The sequence below is a fragment of the Sinocyclocheilus grahami genome, unplaced genomic scaffold (assembly GCF_001515645.1).
Source record: "Sinocyclocheilus grahami isolate Dianchi unplaced genomic scaffold, SAMN03320097.WGS_v1.1 scaffold181.1, whole genome shotgun sequence".
NCBI classification, from domain to species: Eukaryota; Metazoa; Chordata; class Actinopteri; order Cypriniformes; family Cyprinidae; genus Sinocyclocheilus; species Sinocyclocheilus grahami.
Genome location: NW_015505360.1, coordinates 1,490,435 through 1,509,764, shown reverse-complemented (window position 1 = coordinate 1,509,764; position 19,330 = coordinate 1,490,435). Strand labels below are relative to the sequence as shown.

The following is a 19,330-nucleotide window of genomic DNA, read 5'->3' as shown; positions in this document are numbered from 1 at the left end:
TTTTTTTTCCCCATTTCAGTAAGTTGGCAAGGCAGCATTTTTTTTTTATGTCCAAAAGTTATATATTTTTAATAGTTATATTTTATATTTATATATTGTTTTATTTGACATTTTATTTCAGCTTTACTTCCAATTAACAAAAAACATTTTTAATTGTTTCGGTTAACACCGTTACATTGTATGCAATGAGAAAGATTTTGAAGTTATTATAAATATAATCTATTATATAGATTTAGTTATTATATCAGAAATAATTTTTTGTTGTTGCATATTTGCTTTTTAAAAAGTCCTTTTAGGAGTCAATTATATATATATATATATATACACACACACACACACACACACACACACACACACATAAATGTAATTTTGAAACAATAGTAAATGACTTAAACACTAAATTGTATAAAAAGCAAAATAACCATTTTTATTTCATATGTGAATCAAAATGTTTCTAATTGCGTACAATGCAGGTGTTGTTATTGTTAACTAAAACTATCCCACTGCATTGTAGGATAAAGTGTTACTTACATTGTGCTCTAATAGTGCACATTACTGCACATTTTTACAAATGTATTCTATGCAGAAAATGTGCACAATATATCAAATGGTGTGGTCTAAATAGTGTGTGTGTGTACCTGAGCGGCGGCCCATATGCAGTCCACATGTTGAGTGCTCAGCCTGCCCTCGGCTGCAAGGAAGTTCAGGATCACTTGGCACTGTTTAATGATCTACAGCACAAACAACACAAGCACAATCAGAAATAATACACCTTTAGTCAGCGCTTGGACAGAACGAAACATCACCTGCACACTTTTGAAACGTACCTGCGCTAGTTTCTGTATCTATGAAAGTCTACTGGACTCACCTCAATGTGCAAATTTGGTCCAAATATGTGCTCAACAACATTGTTGTTGATGAGCCAGTCAGCGAGTTCCTTTGCTATCGACCTGAGAGAGGAAAGAAAGATGTCAATACACGTCTAGCTGGACTGAACTACTAATAGCAGTGGACTCGTAGCACTCACGTCTCAGTGTCAGACACCAGGGACTCGTTATTACAAACGTCATTGAAGGTGTGCAGCTGATTCTACAGAAACACAAGCACAGATCATTCAACACCGGCTGGAGATGATGGCAGAGAGTTTTTGTGTTTTTGTGTCTCTCGTACCGTGATCTGGCTCAGGCCGGCCAGTCTCATGGTGAGCGTTGGACTCATGAAGTATTTGAAGGCCAGATCCAAGCTCTCTCTGTCAAAACACAGTGCGCTGTCCAGCGGCTCCTTCACCGTGCTCCACATCAGATCGGCCATGTTACGCGCCGCGCTCTGACGCAGCTCCTGATCCGACAACTTACACAGATACCTAGAGACAGAGGGAGATTCATATTAAACCAGATGATTCAGATGAGTCGCATAAAAGCAATTGAGCACAAATATTCATCTGCCTAGAAAAACAGTCAGATTTTTATTATTTTTTTTCCAAACTGAGGGACTAGTTGAAAATATTTTCTAACCAACTTCTAATTAACTTGTATTAAACCTGAAACATTCATTTAAGGACCTGTATCAAAAACTCCTTTTGTATTTATAAAGGATATATCAGGCCCATGAAAAGCGGTTAACATACAAAAGCTAGTAAAAGTGTAAAAGAGCGTTTCAGTAGCTTAATCATTACGTTTACATTTACTAAACTATTTTGCATCATATGTCATCATTTTTTTCTAACAAAAGTGTGTTTGAATTTACAGGGTTACAGTTAAGCTGTATATTGTATAGTGTGTTACATATTAGCAGTATGATTTCTAGTTTGTTGCAAGTTTTCCTTTTTTAAAGGTAAGAAAACATAACATTATTAAAACATTAATAAAAAAATAATATATCTTTATTATATAATGCTTAATAAATGATATACATATGCAGATTTGCATAACAAGTAATTCTGATTCTAGATTAACATTAATATGATATGTGGATTTGTATATAATATAACAATGTTACAAAACATAATACAATATAACAAAAGTCATTTATAAGTTGTATTATTTTTCTATGTGGATAAATATTCATATGTTCGACAGATTATGTATATATATATATATATATATATATATATATATATATATATAAAAATATATATAACATAGTATTTTATTATAATAGTCAATTTGAGGTGGGATATATGTTTACAATATAATGAAATATAATATAATACAAAAGAAAATCAGCAAAAATCTCTGAAAACCTTTCCGTGTGAATAAACGAATACCCTCTCTCTCTGTGAGTCTCTGTGTGCTGCTCTAATCCTGTCTGGCTCGAGTCACATGACTAGTACTCTCTCAGCTCCCCTGCCAGCCGTCTGGCTCCCCCCAAGGTCATGTGAGGAGAGCCATGACGACCGTTGCTATGGTGAGGGATGCTCTTCCTAGCAACTCAGCAGAGAGCAGATTCTTGGCGGCAGAGCTCTTTCTAAGAGTAGCCTGCGTCTCGTTTATATCTCTCAGTCAATCAGTTAGGATCGATTCAATGAAACCGATATTCCTGCGCACTTGCACTTGGCAATTCATGATTTTGAACCTTTAGGTCTAGTTTAGAAAGGAGTTCTTACCTGATAACATAAGCACGAAACGGGATGATGTGCTGCATCACAGCGGGAATGTGCAACCATATTCTGATCTGTACACACACACCAAAAAAAACCTCTGATTGGTTACAGATCTAACAAGCCAGACTCTGGTTTGACTGAGGTTTGTTTGACTGTGTGGACTCACGTTAGAGACGATGGTGATGAAGGCATGTGCGATGGGGAAGGGGAGAGTATCAGGAGCGCCGAATTCAAAGCAGTCCTTCATCAGAGAGAGGCCGTGCTTCCCGCAGAACATACACACATATCGCAGCAGGTGCAGAGGGACCTCCACATCCTGAAACACACACACACACACACACACACATCAGCCCATTAGCATGCAATACAATCACTTAAAACACACCCAAAATCATTTTCCTAAATTATGCCCAAAGAAAACACTGCCTTTATCGCAACAGCATTATTGTGTGGTCACATGACTCAGCGCTGGATGCTTTTATAGGACTCAGCCCATTAGCATGCAATACAATCACTTAAAACACACCCAAATAATTTTCCTAAATTACGCCCAAAGAAAACACTGCCTTTATCGCAACAGCATTATTGTGTGGTCACATGACTCAGCGCTGGATGCTTTTATAGGACAGAAACAAACTTTAAAATGAGTTTAATCAAAATAAACTTCAGAAGATCTCTCTCCAGCCAATCATGAGTGAGATTCCAATGCCTATTTTATTAATAATAATAAAATAATATGATAATATAATTATCACAATAATATACTTATAAAACATGTTTGAATTGTTGTATATAATCATCACAACAATATAATATGAATATAAGATTACATTACAAAACTAACATATTATAGATCTATAAAACATTATATATAGTAAACATGAGGTATGAAAACCATCCATGACCTAGTACTTATTAAAATCATAACAAAGATTGACAAAATATAAACAGATATTTGTCATATAATTACCAGAAAAATAGCCTTATAAAGTAATATATTAAGCTGTTGTAATAATATAATAATCATCACAACAATATAATATAGTCTGTGTCATGTATGCTATATGTTGTGTGCAAAAATATGCATTTATTAAATATTAAAAGTTATGTTACTTTCTCACACAGGACACACCTAGCTGTGATCTCAGAGTCAGTTAAATCTAGTCCTGCTCCATCCACTCAGCATCTATTGTGGTTATGAATTATCTCTAAACGGTGTAATCAAGCCCATCATAATGAGTGTGTGTGTGTGTGTGTGTGTGTGTGCGCGCGAGAGAGAGACTTACATTCATATCACAGAAAGAGCCGAGGATATTGCTCTCTTGTGCGGAGATATCCTGAGGACAAAAACAACAAACGGATATTAAAAAGCAACCCAAATAAAACCATACTCAACTTTTCAACAGAAACCAGCTTCTATTTTTGTCTTGAGAATTTGCTCTGGTTATTCAGCTCATCCAAATCATTTAGCATTAATAAAGCACTAACTGGAAGAATATATAATGCTTATATTGTGCAAAAGATATACTAGATAAACAGATATACAGATAAACTAGAAACACACACAAGTACTCAGTACTGACAACAATGACTGATCAGGAAAACCACTCTAATGGATTTTACATGCACTTGAAAAGTTTGATTTAGGTGATTTGTCTTTTTTAAAATGTTGAGTCTATACGACTGTAGCTCAGCTTCGTTTGGCACATATATGCATAATTGCATTACAATTGGCCTTGACGTTGTGAGCTTGCTATGAAAGACAAAAATGATGCGTGATGTGTATTTAGTCTATCAAATATTCGATTACGCACTGTGTCGTGTACACTTGAGCAACGGTCTTTATCGGTCAGTCTGACTACGCATTAACCTGACTATAACTGCACACAGAAATTCAGTAACATCTACAGAAAGAGCATCAAAAAAGGAACAATTTTTATGCATGAAAAGAAAATTCACTCTATTTCGTAAATGCGTGAACTATTAATCCATGAATGCGTTTCATTTTAACTTTATTTTTGACCTTGTAAGATGTTATATCTGAATCTATGAGTAAAAGGACACATTTAGGTGACGTATGGTGACTTCTCCAAGCATTTAGTCTGCTTCAACCCTCCACAACTGAGTGCAAGCTTGAGTGCAATACCCACATCTCAAAATCCAATCCACAAAAAAAAAAAAAAACACCTTGGAAGACAGTCTGTTGAAAACTATTGCCTATACGAGCATGAATTACCTCTATAGTGGGGTGCGTGTTGTGTTTGTAGGCTGTGTACAAAGGGAACTGGATCTGAAAGATCTTGGCAGCACACAGCAGCAGTTTCTCCTGGTCTTCTGTGCTCCATGATGCAAACGGGTCCAGGCCGCTGTCGTTCCCGCTCTCGCCCGCCGTGGGTTCACTGAGCTTGGGCTGGGGATCCGGTTTGACCCCCTCATTTTGGTTCTTGTGCTGATCTCCATCCTCCACTCCACCATCCTCTTCAGCCGAGTCCCGTTCCACATTCAGCGGCTCGTCCTCACTGGGCGATGGCTGTGGCTGGGCGGAGCCCCATTCGGACTCCGCCCCCTCTGTCCTAGTGTTGCCATTGCCACTGTGTAGACGGTCCCTAAGGTTGGTTACTTGAACAATGACCAAGTTAATGAGGGCATAAACCAGTTGGCTGAACACCTCGAGGTGTTTGTATTCCTTGAAACAGCACAGACACTGCCTGCAGATGAACACAGAGAGAATCGGCCATCAGCCCATCATTCGCAATGTTCTAGCTTCTTATGTGTTTATGAAATATTTTGGCTAATTTAATTGTGCTTTCAGCTACCAAGGAGATTGTAGTACATTTCAGTTCTGTTGAACAAATTTAACAGTATTTCAATAAATTCCCAAACAACAGGTCAAACAACACAGATCATAAATTAATCCATGAAAAACAGCCATGGTGACAAAGAAAACAACATGATGCAGGATGGAGTAGAAAACATATTAATGAATGAATCAGCAAATGAATCAGTGAGTGAACGAGTATGTGAGTGAACAAGAGAATGAGCGAGTCAGTGAGCAAATCAGTGAGTGAATGAGAATGAATGAATGAGCGAATCAGTGAGCGAATGACTATGAATAAATGAGTCAGTCAGTGAATGAGAATAAATTATTAAATAAAGACAGTGAGTGAGTGGACAAGGGAACCAGTGAATGAATCTGCAAGCGATGAATGAGTGAATGAATTTATGAAAGATTGCAGTGAGTGAATGAACAAATAACATTGAGTTATAGGTTAGGAATAAACATGCGATTGAGTGAGAAGTCAACTGAATAAATGAGCAATTGAGAAGTGAAGAAATTAACCAACCAATTAAGGAATGAATGAGTAACCGAATGTTTGAGAGAGTTAATGAGTGCTGACCTCTGTGTCCATGTGCTGATGTAAGTGAAGACTCTTAAGGCATGCTCCTTCTTCAGCTGCAGGCCGTCTGAGCTGTCTGCATCCGAGACTGACACACACAAACAGAGCAAGAAAGCAGTTACTGAAGTGGCTACAGGCTTCTGGAGCAGTCTGGGATCAGATCACTGTTAAAGACAGACAGCAAACACATGCACAAACGCTGAAAGACGACTTACACACAAAGGTTTAATACTTTATGTAAGATTGTTTTTATTTTTTAAATTAAAGGGGTCATATGATTAGGGCTGTTGCGGTGAGGGAATTTCCCTTGCGGTAATTTTGAGTGGCTCAATAGCGCGGTATGTGGTTTTACAGCCATAAATATACATACACACATACATATACATACAGTGGGTACGGAAAGTATTCAGACCCCCTTAAATTTTTCACTCTTTGTTATATTGCAGCCATTTGCTAAAATCATTTAAGTAAATTTTTTTTCCTCATTAATGTACACACAGCACCCCATATTGACAGAAAAACACAGAATTGTTGACATTTTTGCAGATTTATTAAAAAAGAAAAACTGAAATATCACATGGTCCTAAGTATTCAGACCCTTTGCTCAGTATTTAGTAGAAGCACCCTTTTGATCTAATACAGCCATGAGTCTTTTGGGGAAAGATGCAACAAGTTTTTCCGTTAGCCTATATGTATAACAGTAAGCCTAGTTGTAATCTGATCTTCTTATCTGACTGGACAAGAGACTTTCTATTGATATTTCTACCTGCGCGCCTTCTAGACGGCTGTCAGTCAGTGCAGTTACAGTGTTGCGCCACAAGGGGAAGGAAAGGGACTGTCATTCAACTACACGTTCAAAAACGCTGATTCATTCATTCAAAGAGACCTAATGAAACACGCTGTTGAAATCATTTTAACTTTGCGCGCCACTTTAGAAGGCTCAGCTGACCAGCTATGCATCGATGCTTAAACAGAGATTTCACTTTCCTTGGACATGACAACCTAATTTCACAAATATATATGACTCGGCCTGGTGGACAGACGCAAGTAATCGCACGCGCTCAGTCGATCTCTCTCTCATTCACTGTCCGTTTAGGCTTGTTAAGTGCAAATCTACGGAGCTTCTGTACAAATCAACATGTACACATTATGTTATCATTACTAACTTGTTTAATATTCAGTCCACATGCATGAAGTGTAAAACGAGAAGGGCATAACCTTATGAAAAAATAAAACACGAAAAAAATCGCGGTTGCTGCGGTTCTTGCATTCCTCTGCGGTTTGCTCATCAATAGCGCAGTATTGCGATATTGCGGTGATCGCGACAGCCCTACATATGATGCGATTAAAATTTGTCCTTTCTCTTTGAAGTGTTACAAGCTCTTGGTGGATAAAGAAGATCTGTAAAGTTGCAAAGACTAAAGTCTCAAATCCAAAGAGTTATTCTTTATAAAAGTTAAGACTTGTCCACGCCCTCTTAAAACGCCTCGTTCTAACACGCCCCCACATATCTACGTCACCGTGTGGGAAGATTTGCATAACACTGCCCAAATGTTCACGCAAAGAAAGAAGGCGTAACTTTTATTCTCGCAGTAGTATTGTTGTTGCCGCTGTGGCCATGTTGTGGAGATGCTGTGTGTTTGGTTGTGAAAGCGAAACTACTTTGGTTGGTCTTCCAAAAGAGGACGATATCCGCTTTGTCATGACTAGAGCTGATCCATGCTGGTCACTGAGGAAATACATCAACTTCGCGCTATGGATCGCCAGATCGGCTTTCACCATGGACGAAGCGGAGTTCAGCCCGGGGTCGTCACATGTGGTTGCCGCGAGCCTGCCGGCCGCTCCTTCGCCGAATTCGCCGGCCACGCCGTTCTCAAGTCTGCCAGCCGTTCCTCATTCTAGCCTGGCCTTTGCTCACTCAAGCCCGCAGTGTGTGATGCTGTGTGACACATTTTATGGAGGACTGTTTCCTGAACCTGCAGAGTAGCCTACAATGGGTCTGTGCTCAAAGGCTGTTCTACAAAGTGGGGCAGTTCCAACTTTGCAAGGACAGTCTGGCGCTTCTGACGCACAGCCTGTAAGTACATTTTTTATATTTAAAGAATTTGCCACTGATGATTTAAACGCGAGTTTGAGCAGTGTAGAGTAGCGCTTGTTGTTTGTCGTTTCTCCGATCACAAAGGCAGACATGGTTTTATGTTTACGCAGCGTGATACGCAATGCAACGCAACACGTAAAAACACAGTATAAGTCATTATAATCAGTAATGATGTCCCCACTGGATGCAACAAATGCCTCGTTTGTAATGGGTTTTATTGGTTTTGTACATTATTGTTTCTATTGAAACAATAATGTACAGTTGTGGAAAATAATGTGTTTTTTGAACCTTAAACCACATAAACACGTTGCATTACACCAAATACACAACATAATGTTCTTTTTAGCAATGTCATATGACCCCCTTTAATAAAGAGCAATTGTGACGCAGCACAAAAAAAAAATCTGTAAAACAACTCAAACTCACGGTACATCAAATGAAAACCAGTGAAACTGGCAGAGAACAGTCAAGACAGAACGTCCTGTCCAAGACAGCATTCTCAACGCTGCAAAAAATGAGTGTAATTTTAATGATAAAAGACTTCCATGAAAACCTGTTAACTGGTTAACGTTATACACTGAAAAACTATAATTACTAATGAGACACTTCATGTAATTTTACAGTACAATACTGCTTAATGTACAGCTGACGCTCCCAGAATTCCCTGTGTGACAATTTTGACAAATGACACATTTGATGGTTTTTCATTGAAATAATAATTTTTCTTCTTAGTTTTTCACATCAGTGAGACGTACATCAGGGTTTTGGGTTTCATCTTATGTTGTTAAATAAATAATTATTGCATTATTTTAGCATCATGTGTGTTAACATGATTGTGTTTTGTATTTGTGACACTGTGCACCTTCTATATATTAGTATTTACTTCAGCTTGAGGAGAAGCTACTTGTGATGAACTTTGATTCGACTTTCTCTGTACCACTGGTGTTTTTAAGGAGGTTGTCAGTATATTATAAAGGTAAAAACAGATTTTAGTCCTTTGCTATATTATCATTGTTTCAGGTAATGAAAAACAATTTTACTGCAAATTTAATTTCCATCTGTAAAACTTAATGTTGCGATTGTATTTGTCACTGTAAAGCTAAGGCAACCTTTTTTACCGTACATTTCTCCGATTTTTTTCACAGTAACACTAGATGTGGAAATCACAGATCTTATATCAAGCATGATCATTACAGATGATCACATGACATTCTGCATTTGCATGACTTTAACATCAATTTAGATGCCCTATCCCAACCAACTACACACACACACACACACACACACACACACACACACAGAGAGAGCACAATTAACGGTTTCCACAGTGACGAGGGAGTTGCTGGACTTGGGAATGCTACCTTGGGGTTATAAAGTTCACTCGAGCAGCTGGTTAGCCCTGACCTACATGAGATTTTTGATCTTTCTTTCTTTAAAACGGCTTTCCTGTCTTTTTTTCCTCTGCCGTTTCCACACAGGTCTACAGTAACAATCCAGGATATTGCGTGCAAGGACTGAGAAATAGTTTGACGGCGCTGTGATATGAGGATCTGTTATCAAAGCTGAAAACCACAAAAGCACCAAAAATCCTTCAAAGTCTCACGTCACAGAAAAAAAAGAAAAACTGCACGCACACACACAAATTACAGTTTTTGGTTCTTTCCAAGAGAAAAACAGTCTGAACTTAATGACTTATTGGACTAATTCAACCAAAATTGACATTCATAAATGTCATCATTTACTTGCCCTCATGTTGTTCCAAACCTGCATTACTTTATTTCTCCTGCGGAACAGAAAAGTAGATATTTTGAAGAATGTTCAACGCTGCTCTTTTTTCATATTGTACTCCGAAAATGACAAAAAGTACTATAAAAGTAGTCTGTACAACTTACTTACAATTACAATTTACAACATGTTCTGAGAGGATTTGCAAGGCATATGGGTTTGGAGCATCATGAGGATGAGTAAATGACGACAAAGAACTTTCAAAATCTAGTCAAAACGCCGATATAGCTAAAAAATGTATTAACGATATAATGTTTAATATCATTCGGTATCGATAATTACTGACATTTTTTATAACCTTTTTTAAAACAGAGCAATAGAATTTTTTTATTTATTTAACCACTTTAAATTAACCCAATTTGTTGGGACAAACAACAAATATTTTTTGTTTTAACAGTCAAACAATTAAACAAATATCTAATTTCTAATGTTTTATATGCAGATTAAAAAGGTTTTAAGGAAATTTTTGGCTTGTCTCCCGAGGGAGCAATGAGCAATATAATGCAGCACGTTTAAATTGTCAACACAAGGAAATAAACGTCTATAAAAAAAACCTGCATTACGTCTAAATTAACTCATATAAACCAAATATAATTTCGTAAATTGCATAAACAATTATGAACAAAACAGCATCGTGTATTTATGCATTGCTTAATACAAAGAGCCGAATCGCCCATCACGCAGATTGCCTTTAAAAACATAAGACGCAGTGAAAAGGAATAAACCTCCACAAATTCAGGACGTGTTTTCTAAAAGTTTAAACTGTTTTAACTTTGCATGGCTACATCTCTTGTGCAGCAGTCATATTTGTCCGTCAAAATGCGCTGAATATGCGTTCTGTGTGAATGGCTTTTTTTCGGTTTTAACCTAATCAAGATCTTCTTCGCATTGAGCTTCGATATTTCTCTAATATTTTGAATGCATAACTAGGCCTGTCGCAATAATCAATATATCGACTTATCGCGCATGACCTCAATCATTTTTGGTGACGCAATATATCGGCCATTATATTTACTTAAAAATGAATGTCACCATGTTTTGTACATTCCACTTGCATCTGTGTCTTTTGCAGCATCTCGTACATAACGTGGTGTAGTCATGAGGTGCTAGTTCAAATTTAAATAATGCTTCTACAAAAAAAGTTTCATCTGCAGATATGGTTTTGTTTAGGGATCTGACGCACATCTGACTGCTGAGTAGTGATTGTGTTTCTCAGCAATAGTGTGCACCCTTAATTTACAGAGAAAAGAAGGTCAGGGAAAAATCTGTAGATGGAAAAATCTCCACACAAGTTCTTCGTGCATTTTTCTTTTTTTCTACTTGTTACTTTGCACTTTGTTAGAAAATGTTTATTTACTATTTATTCAGGTTTTTTAAGGTATCTTAGATTTTGATACTTAATTTCCACGATCTAAATATTCTTAAAAATTAAAAGATTGTTGTCATTTGGAAGTGTGTAGGTCTTCTTGCATTACTATGCTGTTACATTATGATTATACATTCAGTGGCGTAAAATGGTCTTTAATATGACAATAATATCGTTTATCGCAATTATTTCTGGGGCAATATATCAAACAACAAAAAGTTGTTATCGTGACAGGCCTATGCATAACACAGCAGCGGCGCATCTCGCGGGCTTGACTAACAAAACATTAAAATGCAACAACGTCACACACCATTATCCCCGCATCTCGCGCGCCACTGATGACGCTCCCTGATGCACACCTAACATTGCAAATGTTTATTTTAAATTCGACTAATATTCATTCTTTATTCACAATCTCATCACAGGCAGGCACAGCACTCAATTCAGCATGTGTTTGTGTGTGCTGTCTGCGTCACTCATAGCACGTGCCTATATCGTGCGCTAGGGCCGGGCTAAAAATCAAATGCGATTTTCATGCGAATCTCGTCAGTAAAGCCGCTTCTGGTGATTAGTAGTAAATCTCAAGCACGTGCTTTTAGATGGAGAGGCATTTACTACACAGAGCCGTAGATTCGGCAATGAATCGCGATTTTGGGTAGCTTGTCGGTGATCTACTTCGCATGAAAATAGCATTCGGTTTTTTGCCCAGCCCTATTGTGCACTACATCGAACATTTTTTATATCGTTATCGAAGGTGTACCGTCGATAAATATCGATACCGTTTTATCGCCCTTCCTGTGATTCATATCTTTTTATGATGTCTGGCACAACTGGTTCAGTGACTGTCTGGCTGTTTTTGACCTTTCAGAAAATGTGAAATTACAGAGTATGCATAAACAGACTTCTGCTGACAAATACAGGGAGTACACACACAAACCCTGCATTTAAGCTCTCTCCTGAACGCAAACGCACAGCACGCGGAGTCAGATTAACACTGTCAAACTGGCCCACACAATTAAAGGGTGGGTCTGATGTCTATCTACACACAGCACAGCGTTTGAGGGCTAAGATGTTAAGCGGCACATGCACATATGCGGCTGCCACTCAAGGACACCAGACATGCCTGAAGGCCAAAAACGCACATGCTAATGCACACTATGAAATAACTTGCAAACAGCAGCAGCAAACACTGATGTTTAATATTAAATCTGTGCATATTAACACAATTATTAAATAATATCATTCTTGTGTTCATTTCATAAAAACTATTTGGAAAGCATGGCTTCACACCCTCTATAAAATTAAATTATATATTAAAAATAAATGCGATACGATACTCTTAACAGATATATTTGCTGCTTATCAACCAGCCCTATTAGTTGCTAATAAATAACACAAAACTGTTGGCACCCATGACTCTTGTTTACACGATGCTATCGTCTTCCAGTTAAGCAACAGAACCTGCTGTCATAAGGGATCAGTGTCGACAAACACAATTCTACAAAACATTTCAAATGCTTCACAGATTTGCACAAAAACACATGGAAATAAAAAAGCATTACATTCAAGCTATGCTGATCTAACACTTGAGTAATGACAGCACAACAACATGTGAGATTTAATTCTAAGAGAATTTAAAAAAACTCACTTATAAGTTACCAGGGAAAAAAAAAAAAGTTTTATGCTTGAATGTTTTTGGACATGTTACTATAGCACCATGTATTTTGCATTTTAGTTATGGCTCTATTGTTTTTTTTTGGAAATGTAACATGATAGTATAGTGATTTTATAACATGGTAACATAATAATATCATATTTCTGTTACATTATCATGGTAATTTAACTGTATTCCTTGGAGTAATATCTAATACCACGGAGTATCAATGTTGCAATCATTCAATACCACAATATATATCAGAATTCCACCTGACATCATAACTTTACCACCAAAGTATGTTTTTTTAAAATGTTTGTTTGGACTTTACCATGGTAATATAATGTACCATGGCAGTATAGTGTTTTTATAACATGGTAACACATTAATACCATGTTTAGTTTTTTTTTGACATTACCATGGCTGCATTCTTCAGAGTACTATATATTAGGGCTGCACGATAGTCATGCGCATTTTGTTAGTAAAGCCGGTTCTGTAATCAGCAGGAAATCATCATCACGTGCTTTCAGATGGAGCAGCATTTACTACACAGAGCCGTAGTTCACTGAGAAGCTATGCAAACAGCTGTCATTATCGCCAACGATTTCTTCGATTTCAGAATCGCGTATTTTTTTTGCGTAACTTGTCAGTGAACTACGGCTCTGTGTAGTAAATGCTGCTCCATCTGAAAGCACGTGAAAATACCACATTTAATAACATATTTTTACTCCAAACTCACTTCATAACGTCAGTCGAGTGTTTGAAATAAATCCTTCTGGGAGACGATGTGGCTTCTTACAAAATGTTTGTTTGGACTTTACCATGGTAATATAATGTACCATGGCAGTATAGTGTTTTTATAACATGGTAACACATTAATACCATGTTTAGTTTTTTTTTTACATTACCATGGCTGCATTCTTCAGAGTACTATATATTAGGGCTGCACGATAGTCATGCGCATTTTGTTAGTAAAGCCGGTTCTGTAATCAGCAGGAAATCATCATCACATGCTTTCAGATGGAGCAGCATTTACTACACAGAGCCGTAGTTCACTGACAAGTTACGCAAAAAAAATACGCGATTCTGAAATCGAAGAAATCGTTGGCGATAATGACAGCTGTTTGCATAGCTTCTCAGTGAACTACGGCTCTGTGTAGTAAATGCTGCTCCATCTGAAAGCATGTGAAAAGAACATTAAATAAAATATTTTTACTCCAAACTCACTTCATAACGTCAGTCGAGTGTTTGAAATAAATCCTTCTGTGAGATGATGTGGCTTCTTACACAGAATAAGGCACGCAACATATTTCATAGTATTTAAGCAGTGATAAAGGCATTGCATTATACATATACTTTATTTTAAAGAAAATGATAATAAGAAGAACTCCGATAAACCGTATATTGCCATCGTCGTGTGTTTATTAGTCACGTTGAATCAATGAAAGCAGTTGAATCTTCTGTTTATTCAGCTGCAGCGATAGGCATTTTCTGGGTTTCTTCTGCGAGGCGTATTTGGAGTTTCAGCGCGAGAGCGCCCTCTGGCCTTTGGATGGAGATTTACTACTGATCACAGAACCGTGCTTCACTGAAAGATACGCATGACAATCGCAGCTTCTGCCGAATCGTGCAGCCCTACTATATAACACCATGGTATATCAATGAGGCAATCATTCAGTATCACTGATCTGTCCACTTTTTTGACATGTACAATCGTAACGCCATGGTATTCTTTAAAATACTATGCAAACACAATTACGATCCTTCAATGCAATAGTATATACCAAAAGTACCATCTGACATTATAACTGTACAAGCATAAGCATGTACCTAGGTATTTTAACATTTATCATAGTAATTCTTTCAAATAATCATGGAAATACCACGGTAATCTTCAGCACATATATCTAACATCATGACTGTACCAGCAGAGTACCATGGATTTTGGACATATATGTCATAGTAGTTCTTTAAAGTATCATGCAAAAGCCATGGTGATCCTTCACTACAATTGCACCGTGGTATTTCAGTCACTGTCTTGCCAAGACATCAGTACTGAAGCAAAGAAAGCGCATGAATCCCCATCACACTCTCTCCATCCAACAAAGCACACAAACACAGCAGCCATCAGCAGGCCTAAGACTGCTAAAAACTCACATCCCGACTGTCAGATCGCATGAACCCTCATAAATCACTCGCTCAAGCAGAATTACACTGCAGCATGGGTCGTGTTGGGCGATCAGATACAGAACTGTGAGCATTTTGAAGGATGACAATGTCAAACACTTCTGCTTAGGCTAATGCTAACGCTGATGCCAGTTCAACTTCCCATCAGCCTCCAAACATATGAAAACAGGCTGGTGTTCAGCGCACACATAAAGACGTTTTCTGATGCTTCCGTTTCAAATAAACAGCAGATTTTGTGGCTGATCTTGTTTGACGATTTAATTCTGAAATGATGAGGGGCTAACACGTTCCACTAGCATTGCGTTAATAAAAAAAACAGATATCAAAATCAAACAAAAGACAAATAATCACAGCCAAAGGGTGTTTGAACGCTCTTTTAAATGCACACGTTGACAAAAAGTGTGAATGCTTAAATATTACACATAAAATCTGCGCTGAATCGAGGCAGCGAGCCGCATGCTCGGACAGTCATGCTAACAACTTGCTGCAAACAACTAACGTTACAAAAAACAATCAAATGCTGTTGACTTACTCTCATTGAGCACCTCCAGCAGCTCGGCGCAGTTCTCACACATGGTTCATAAAGGCGGAAAGTGTATTCAGACCATTGGAGAAACAAAATGTTGCCTGTTTTTCTCTCTGTCTTTTTAAGGGGGTGTTTAAGGCCCGACGAAATGCTTGATGAAGGCTGGTTATTATGAGACAACACAACCAGGGAGGTTTGGGCTCATGCAAGCGGGATTATTTGCCGAAATGTCGAGGCGGAGAAAGTAAATGTGAGGCACTAAAGGAGCGGAGAGTCAGTCTCCGAGCAGAGCGTTACTGTGCAGACTAGTACATACGGCAGCCATGATGAACAGGGACTGGAGTTACACTTCGGTTGTTTCTGTCGGGTGACTTCGGAAATGTTCGGGTTTTCCCGGGAATGTTCGCGGTCGCTCGGAGCCAGGCGGGTAACGTTGTGCGAGACATCGGCTGCTTCCGCCGAGTCGTCTTGCAGGTCGTTCGGCTTTTTCCGGAAAACTAGCAGCTGGAGAGGGAGGGGCGACCGTGTGTTACACATCGGCTGTTTTCGTTACGCCTGCTTCCGGCCTTTTCGGCCATTCTTCCGAAATCTCGCGATTTCTCGCAGCCGAGCACGTGTACGTGTGCTGTTTTAATTTCGATATCTGCACTGTATTACAGAAATCCCGTTTGCTTTGTAATTAATATATATATATATATATTTACTCCTTTGCAATGCAATGTAAAATACGCACTGCCGTTCAAGAGTTTGGTGTCCTTAAAAGAAACCTAATTAAATTGATCAGAAGTAACACTAAAACATATAATATTACAAGGATTTCTATTTCAAATCAATGTTTTTAATTTGAACTCTTTATTCATCAAAGTATCCTGAAAAACGTGTCAGTTTTAACAATTACTAAGCAACCCTCGTACGAAATGTTTCTTATTATATTTCTAATATGCTTATTTAACACATTTATCGCTTTATCAAGATTAATAAGACACTCTAGTAAAGTATCACAGTAGGAAATTTAAACAAAATAATGTAAGGCTGCTAGAATACTTACAGAATTATAGTATTTTAAATGTTTTCAGTACAAGTCCTACAAGCTAAATGAAAAACACACACAATGCTTTGTAAAAATACCCAACTTTATGTTTCCATAGTACTAATACACAGCTTTACAAATAGGATGATATGAACAAACCCTTTCATTTGAATGACATCCCTATGCCAAAAGAAAAAACACTCAGTGGGTCTGTAGCATGAAAAAGACTCGTCTTTCTCATTTACTGCAATTGAACGAAAAAATATATATAAACACACACAAACCCCCAATAAAGACGACGGGAACAGCATCAGGACTGATCCTAAACAGTCACATTCACTTGCTGTGGTTCACGAACCACACAGCCGCACAGCTCAACAACACAAATCTCTCTTCTTGCGCAGTAACTGTCCGTCTTCATTGGCCTGCCACACTGTATATTACATATTCACAAACAGATGAGGCTGAGAAAACATTAAAATGATTAGTAATGTGCTTTGAAACAGGAAAGCAAACATACCAAACAGAAACATTGAAGGATATACAGTAAATTGATATATACGAGAGAGACAGTTTCCGTTATATAAAATGCTCTGTTATGTAAAACCAAAGGGTTTGGGAAGAGTCAGGTTACTAATAACTGACATGTCTTTAATTTACATATTGGCAAGGATTTGGTCGACAAACAACCAACATCTGGATTCATTTTCCTATTTGTCCTCATTTGACTGCTACTTCTCTATACACACGCACACAAACACACGCTTGAGCTTAAAGTGCTCCAAACGCTTCCTTCATGAGTGTGAAACTGTCCTGGTGCTCATTCACACATTTCCTCCGGGAGCTCGTGAGGGTTGAGGATTCCTGGGACAGACATCTGGAGCTTGTGTTTCTCCTCCTGAGCCTGACGCAGAGCCGCTTCCCTCTCCTCCAGGAACAGATCTGTGGAGTCCTCACCCGCAAACTCCTGCAAACACACAATCGGAGTGATTGTGAACGGCCCACTGGAACAACTCCAATCGTATCAAGTCACGCTCATTTGTATAGTACCTTTCACGTTACTTTTTTTTTCTTTTTTGAAAGCAGCTTTACAGAAATGCATTTTTTAATGTTAGATATAAACAATGCATCCATTTATAATCAGTATTAACTAGATTTGGGAATGTTATTCAGAATCAAAAACAGATCCATATCCATTTTAAAGGCCAGAAACTGTGTGAATGCCACAAGATTGTTTATAATAATAATAAACCACAACAACTAGCATAACGTACCATTAATTATATTAACTTAATATTTCCTTAACATTAATATAAAAAAAAGAATTATATCATTATTGTAAATTAAAACACTTATGCACAATAATTTATTATTAGTATTACTAATGTATTATTGTTATTCATAGCAGAACATTTTATTACTATTAAAGGTTATTATTTAATGAATAATTATTAACATTTAATAAACAATAATGGCATTTTAATTATATTAATTAATATGTAATTACCATTCATATTTATTCAAATATAACATGCGCAATAACATTGTTATTATTAATGTATTACATACCATAATTTTATTAATATTAATGTTTCATTTAATAAGTTATAACATTTTAGAAATAAAAAAAGCATTTTAATTATTAAAAATTAATAGTTAATAGTATCAATACAATTGTTTTGATAAAAGAGCATTTTAGTTAGTATTATTACTATGTAGTTATTAATTATTCAAATCAATTCTATTATTATTATCGTTATTAATATTAATTGTAATTATTATTACTTCTTCTATAAATTGAGGTGGGTATTTAACAAAGACTGTGGCTGTTGGGGTAGAAGTTCATATTCAACCCTCCTCATATATGTGTACACATTTATATTGTGAACTTTTGGCTGGATATACGCTGGTCCAGTGTTTCCCAACCTTTTTTTTTTTTTAGTCGCGGCACCCTTTGGAAATGTTTACAAACTTGTGGCACCCTACAAAATTAATTTTGTCATAATATTTGAATTTCTAACTTCGATATGATCATCTGAAAAGTATAGATATTCGGTACAGCAGGGAAGAACTGCCGAATATAATGTCATACAGATATTTTTAATATTATTAAAAAATTTTGTCCATCAATGGTTGCAATCAGTAGGCTAATTTCTAATGAAGAGACCAATTTATATGACAGATTTTAATGTAGGCTTTTATACATATGTAAACATTATTTAATTACCATTATAACTAGCTATCTCACAAATTTTTGCTCACTCAAGTGTTTTTTTAATTTTACAGTGGGGTAATTTTGGTGCAGTAGCACAATATAGCTTGATTTCAAACTTTGAATTGAGTAAAAAATTATAAGTAAGCAGTCAGTAATAAAATAAGAACAAATAAAGAAATAACTAACGATAGCACAAACAAAAAATAACGACAGGCCTTCGAATTAAATAAATTGCTTTTTAGTTTTTCAGGTAGGTCTAACAGTAGTTTTTTTTACTAAATATCCAAATAATGTCTAGTCCTAGAAAGCTATTATTATCAGAGGACACGTGAGCGTAACATAGCGGTTAGCAGATCTGTGAATGAGAGGGCAGCGTTACCAGAGTTGCCCATATACCACACCATGTTACAACACAGTAGGGCTATTGCAGACAGAAACAATACTGTACTACATCAATGTTTCCAGTCGG

The 19,330-nt window shown here is 37.1% G+C and overlaps 2 protein-coding genes across 2 annotated transcripts in view; both read right to left on the bottom strand.

Moving 5' to 3' along the window:
• The window catches only part of usp34 (ubiquitin specific peptidase 34), a 56,149-nt gene extending 40,202 nt beyond the window's left edge, over positions 1 to 15,947 (bottom strand). Inside the window, 10 exon segments of the mRNA XM_016284350.1 lie at positions 639 to 731; positions 869 to 950; positions 1,028 to 1,089; positions 1,171 to 1,363; positions 2,606 to 2,673; positions 2,769 to 2,918; positions 3,889 to 3,939; positions 4,839 to 5,310; positions 6,001 to 6,088; positions 15,623 to 15,947. Of these exon segments, the coding sequence (XP_016139836.1) occupies positions 639 to 731; positions 869 to 950; positions 1,028 to 1,089; positions 1,171 to 1,363; positions 2,606 to 2,673; positions 2,769 to 2,918; positions 3,889 to 3,939; positions 4,839 to 5,310; positions 6,001 to 6,088; positions 15,623 to 15,665 (1,302 nt within the window). The 5' untranslated portion in view covers positions 15,666 to 15,947.
• A 784-nt stretch (positions 15,948 to 16,731) lies between these two features.
• The window catches only part of LOC107594337 (exportin-1-like), a 19,675-nt gene continuing 17,076 nt past the window's right edge, over positions 16,732 to 19,330 (bottom strand). The window contains exon 22 of the mRNA XM_016284349.1: positions 16,732 to 17,613. Within this exon, the coding sequence (XP_016139835.1) occupies positions 17,467 to 17,613 (147 nt within the window). The 3' untranslated portion in view covers positions 16,732 to 17,466. The remainder of the gene's footprint in view (positions 17,614 to 19,330) is intronic.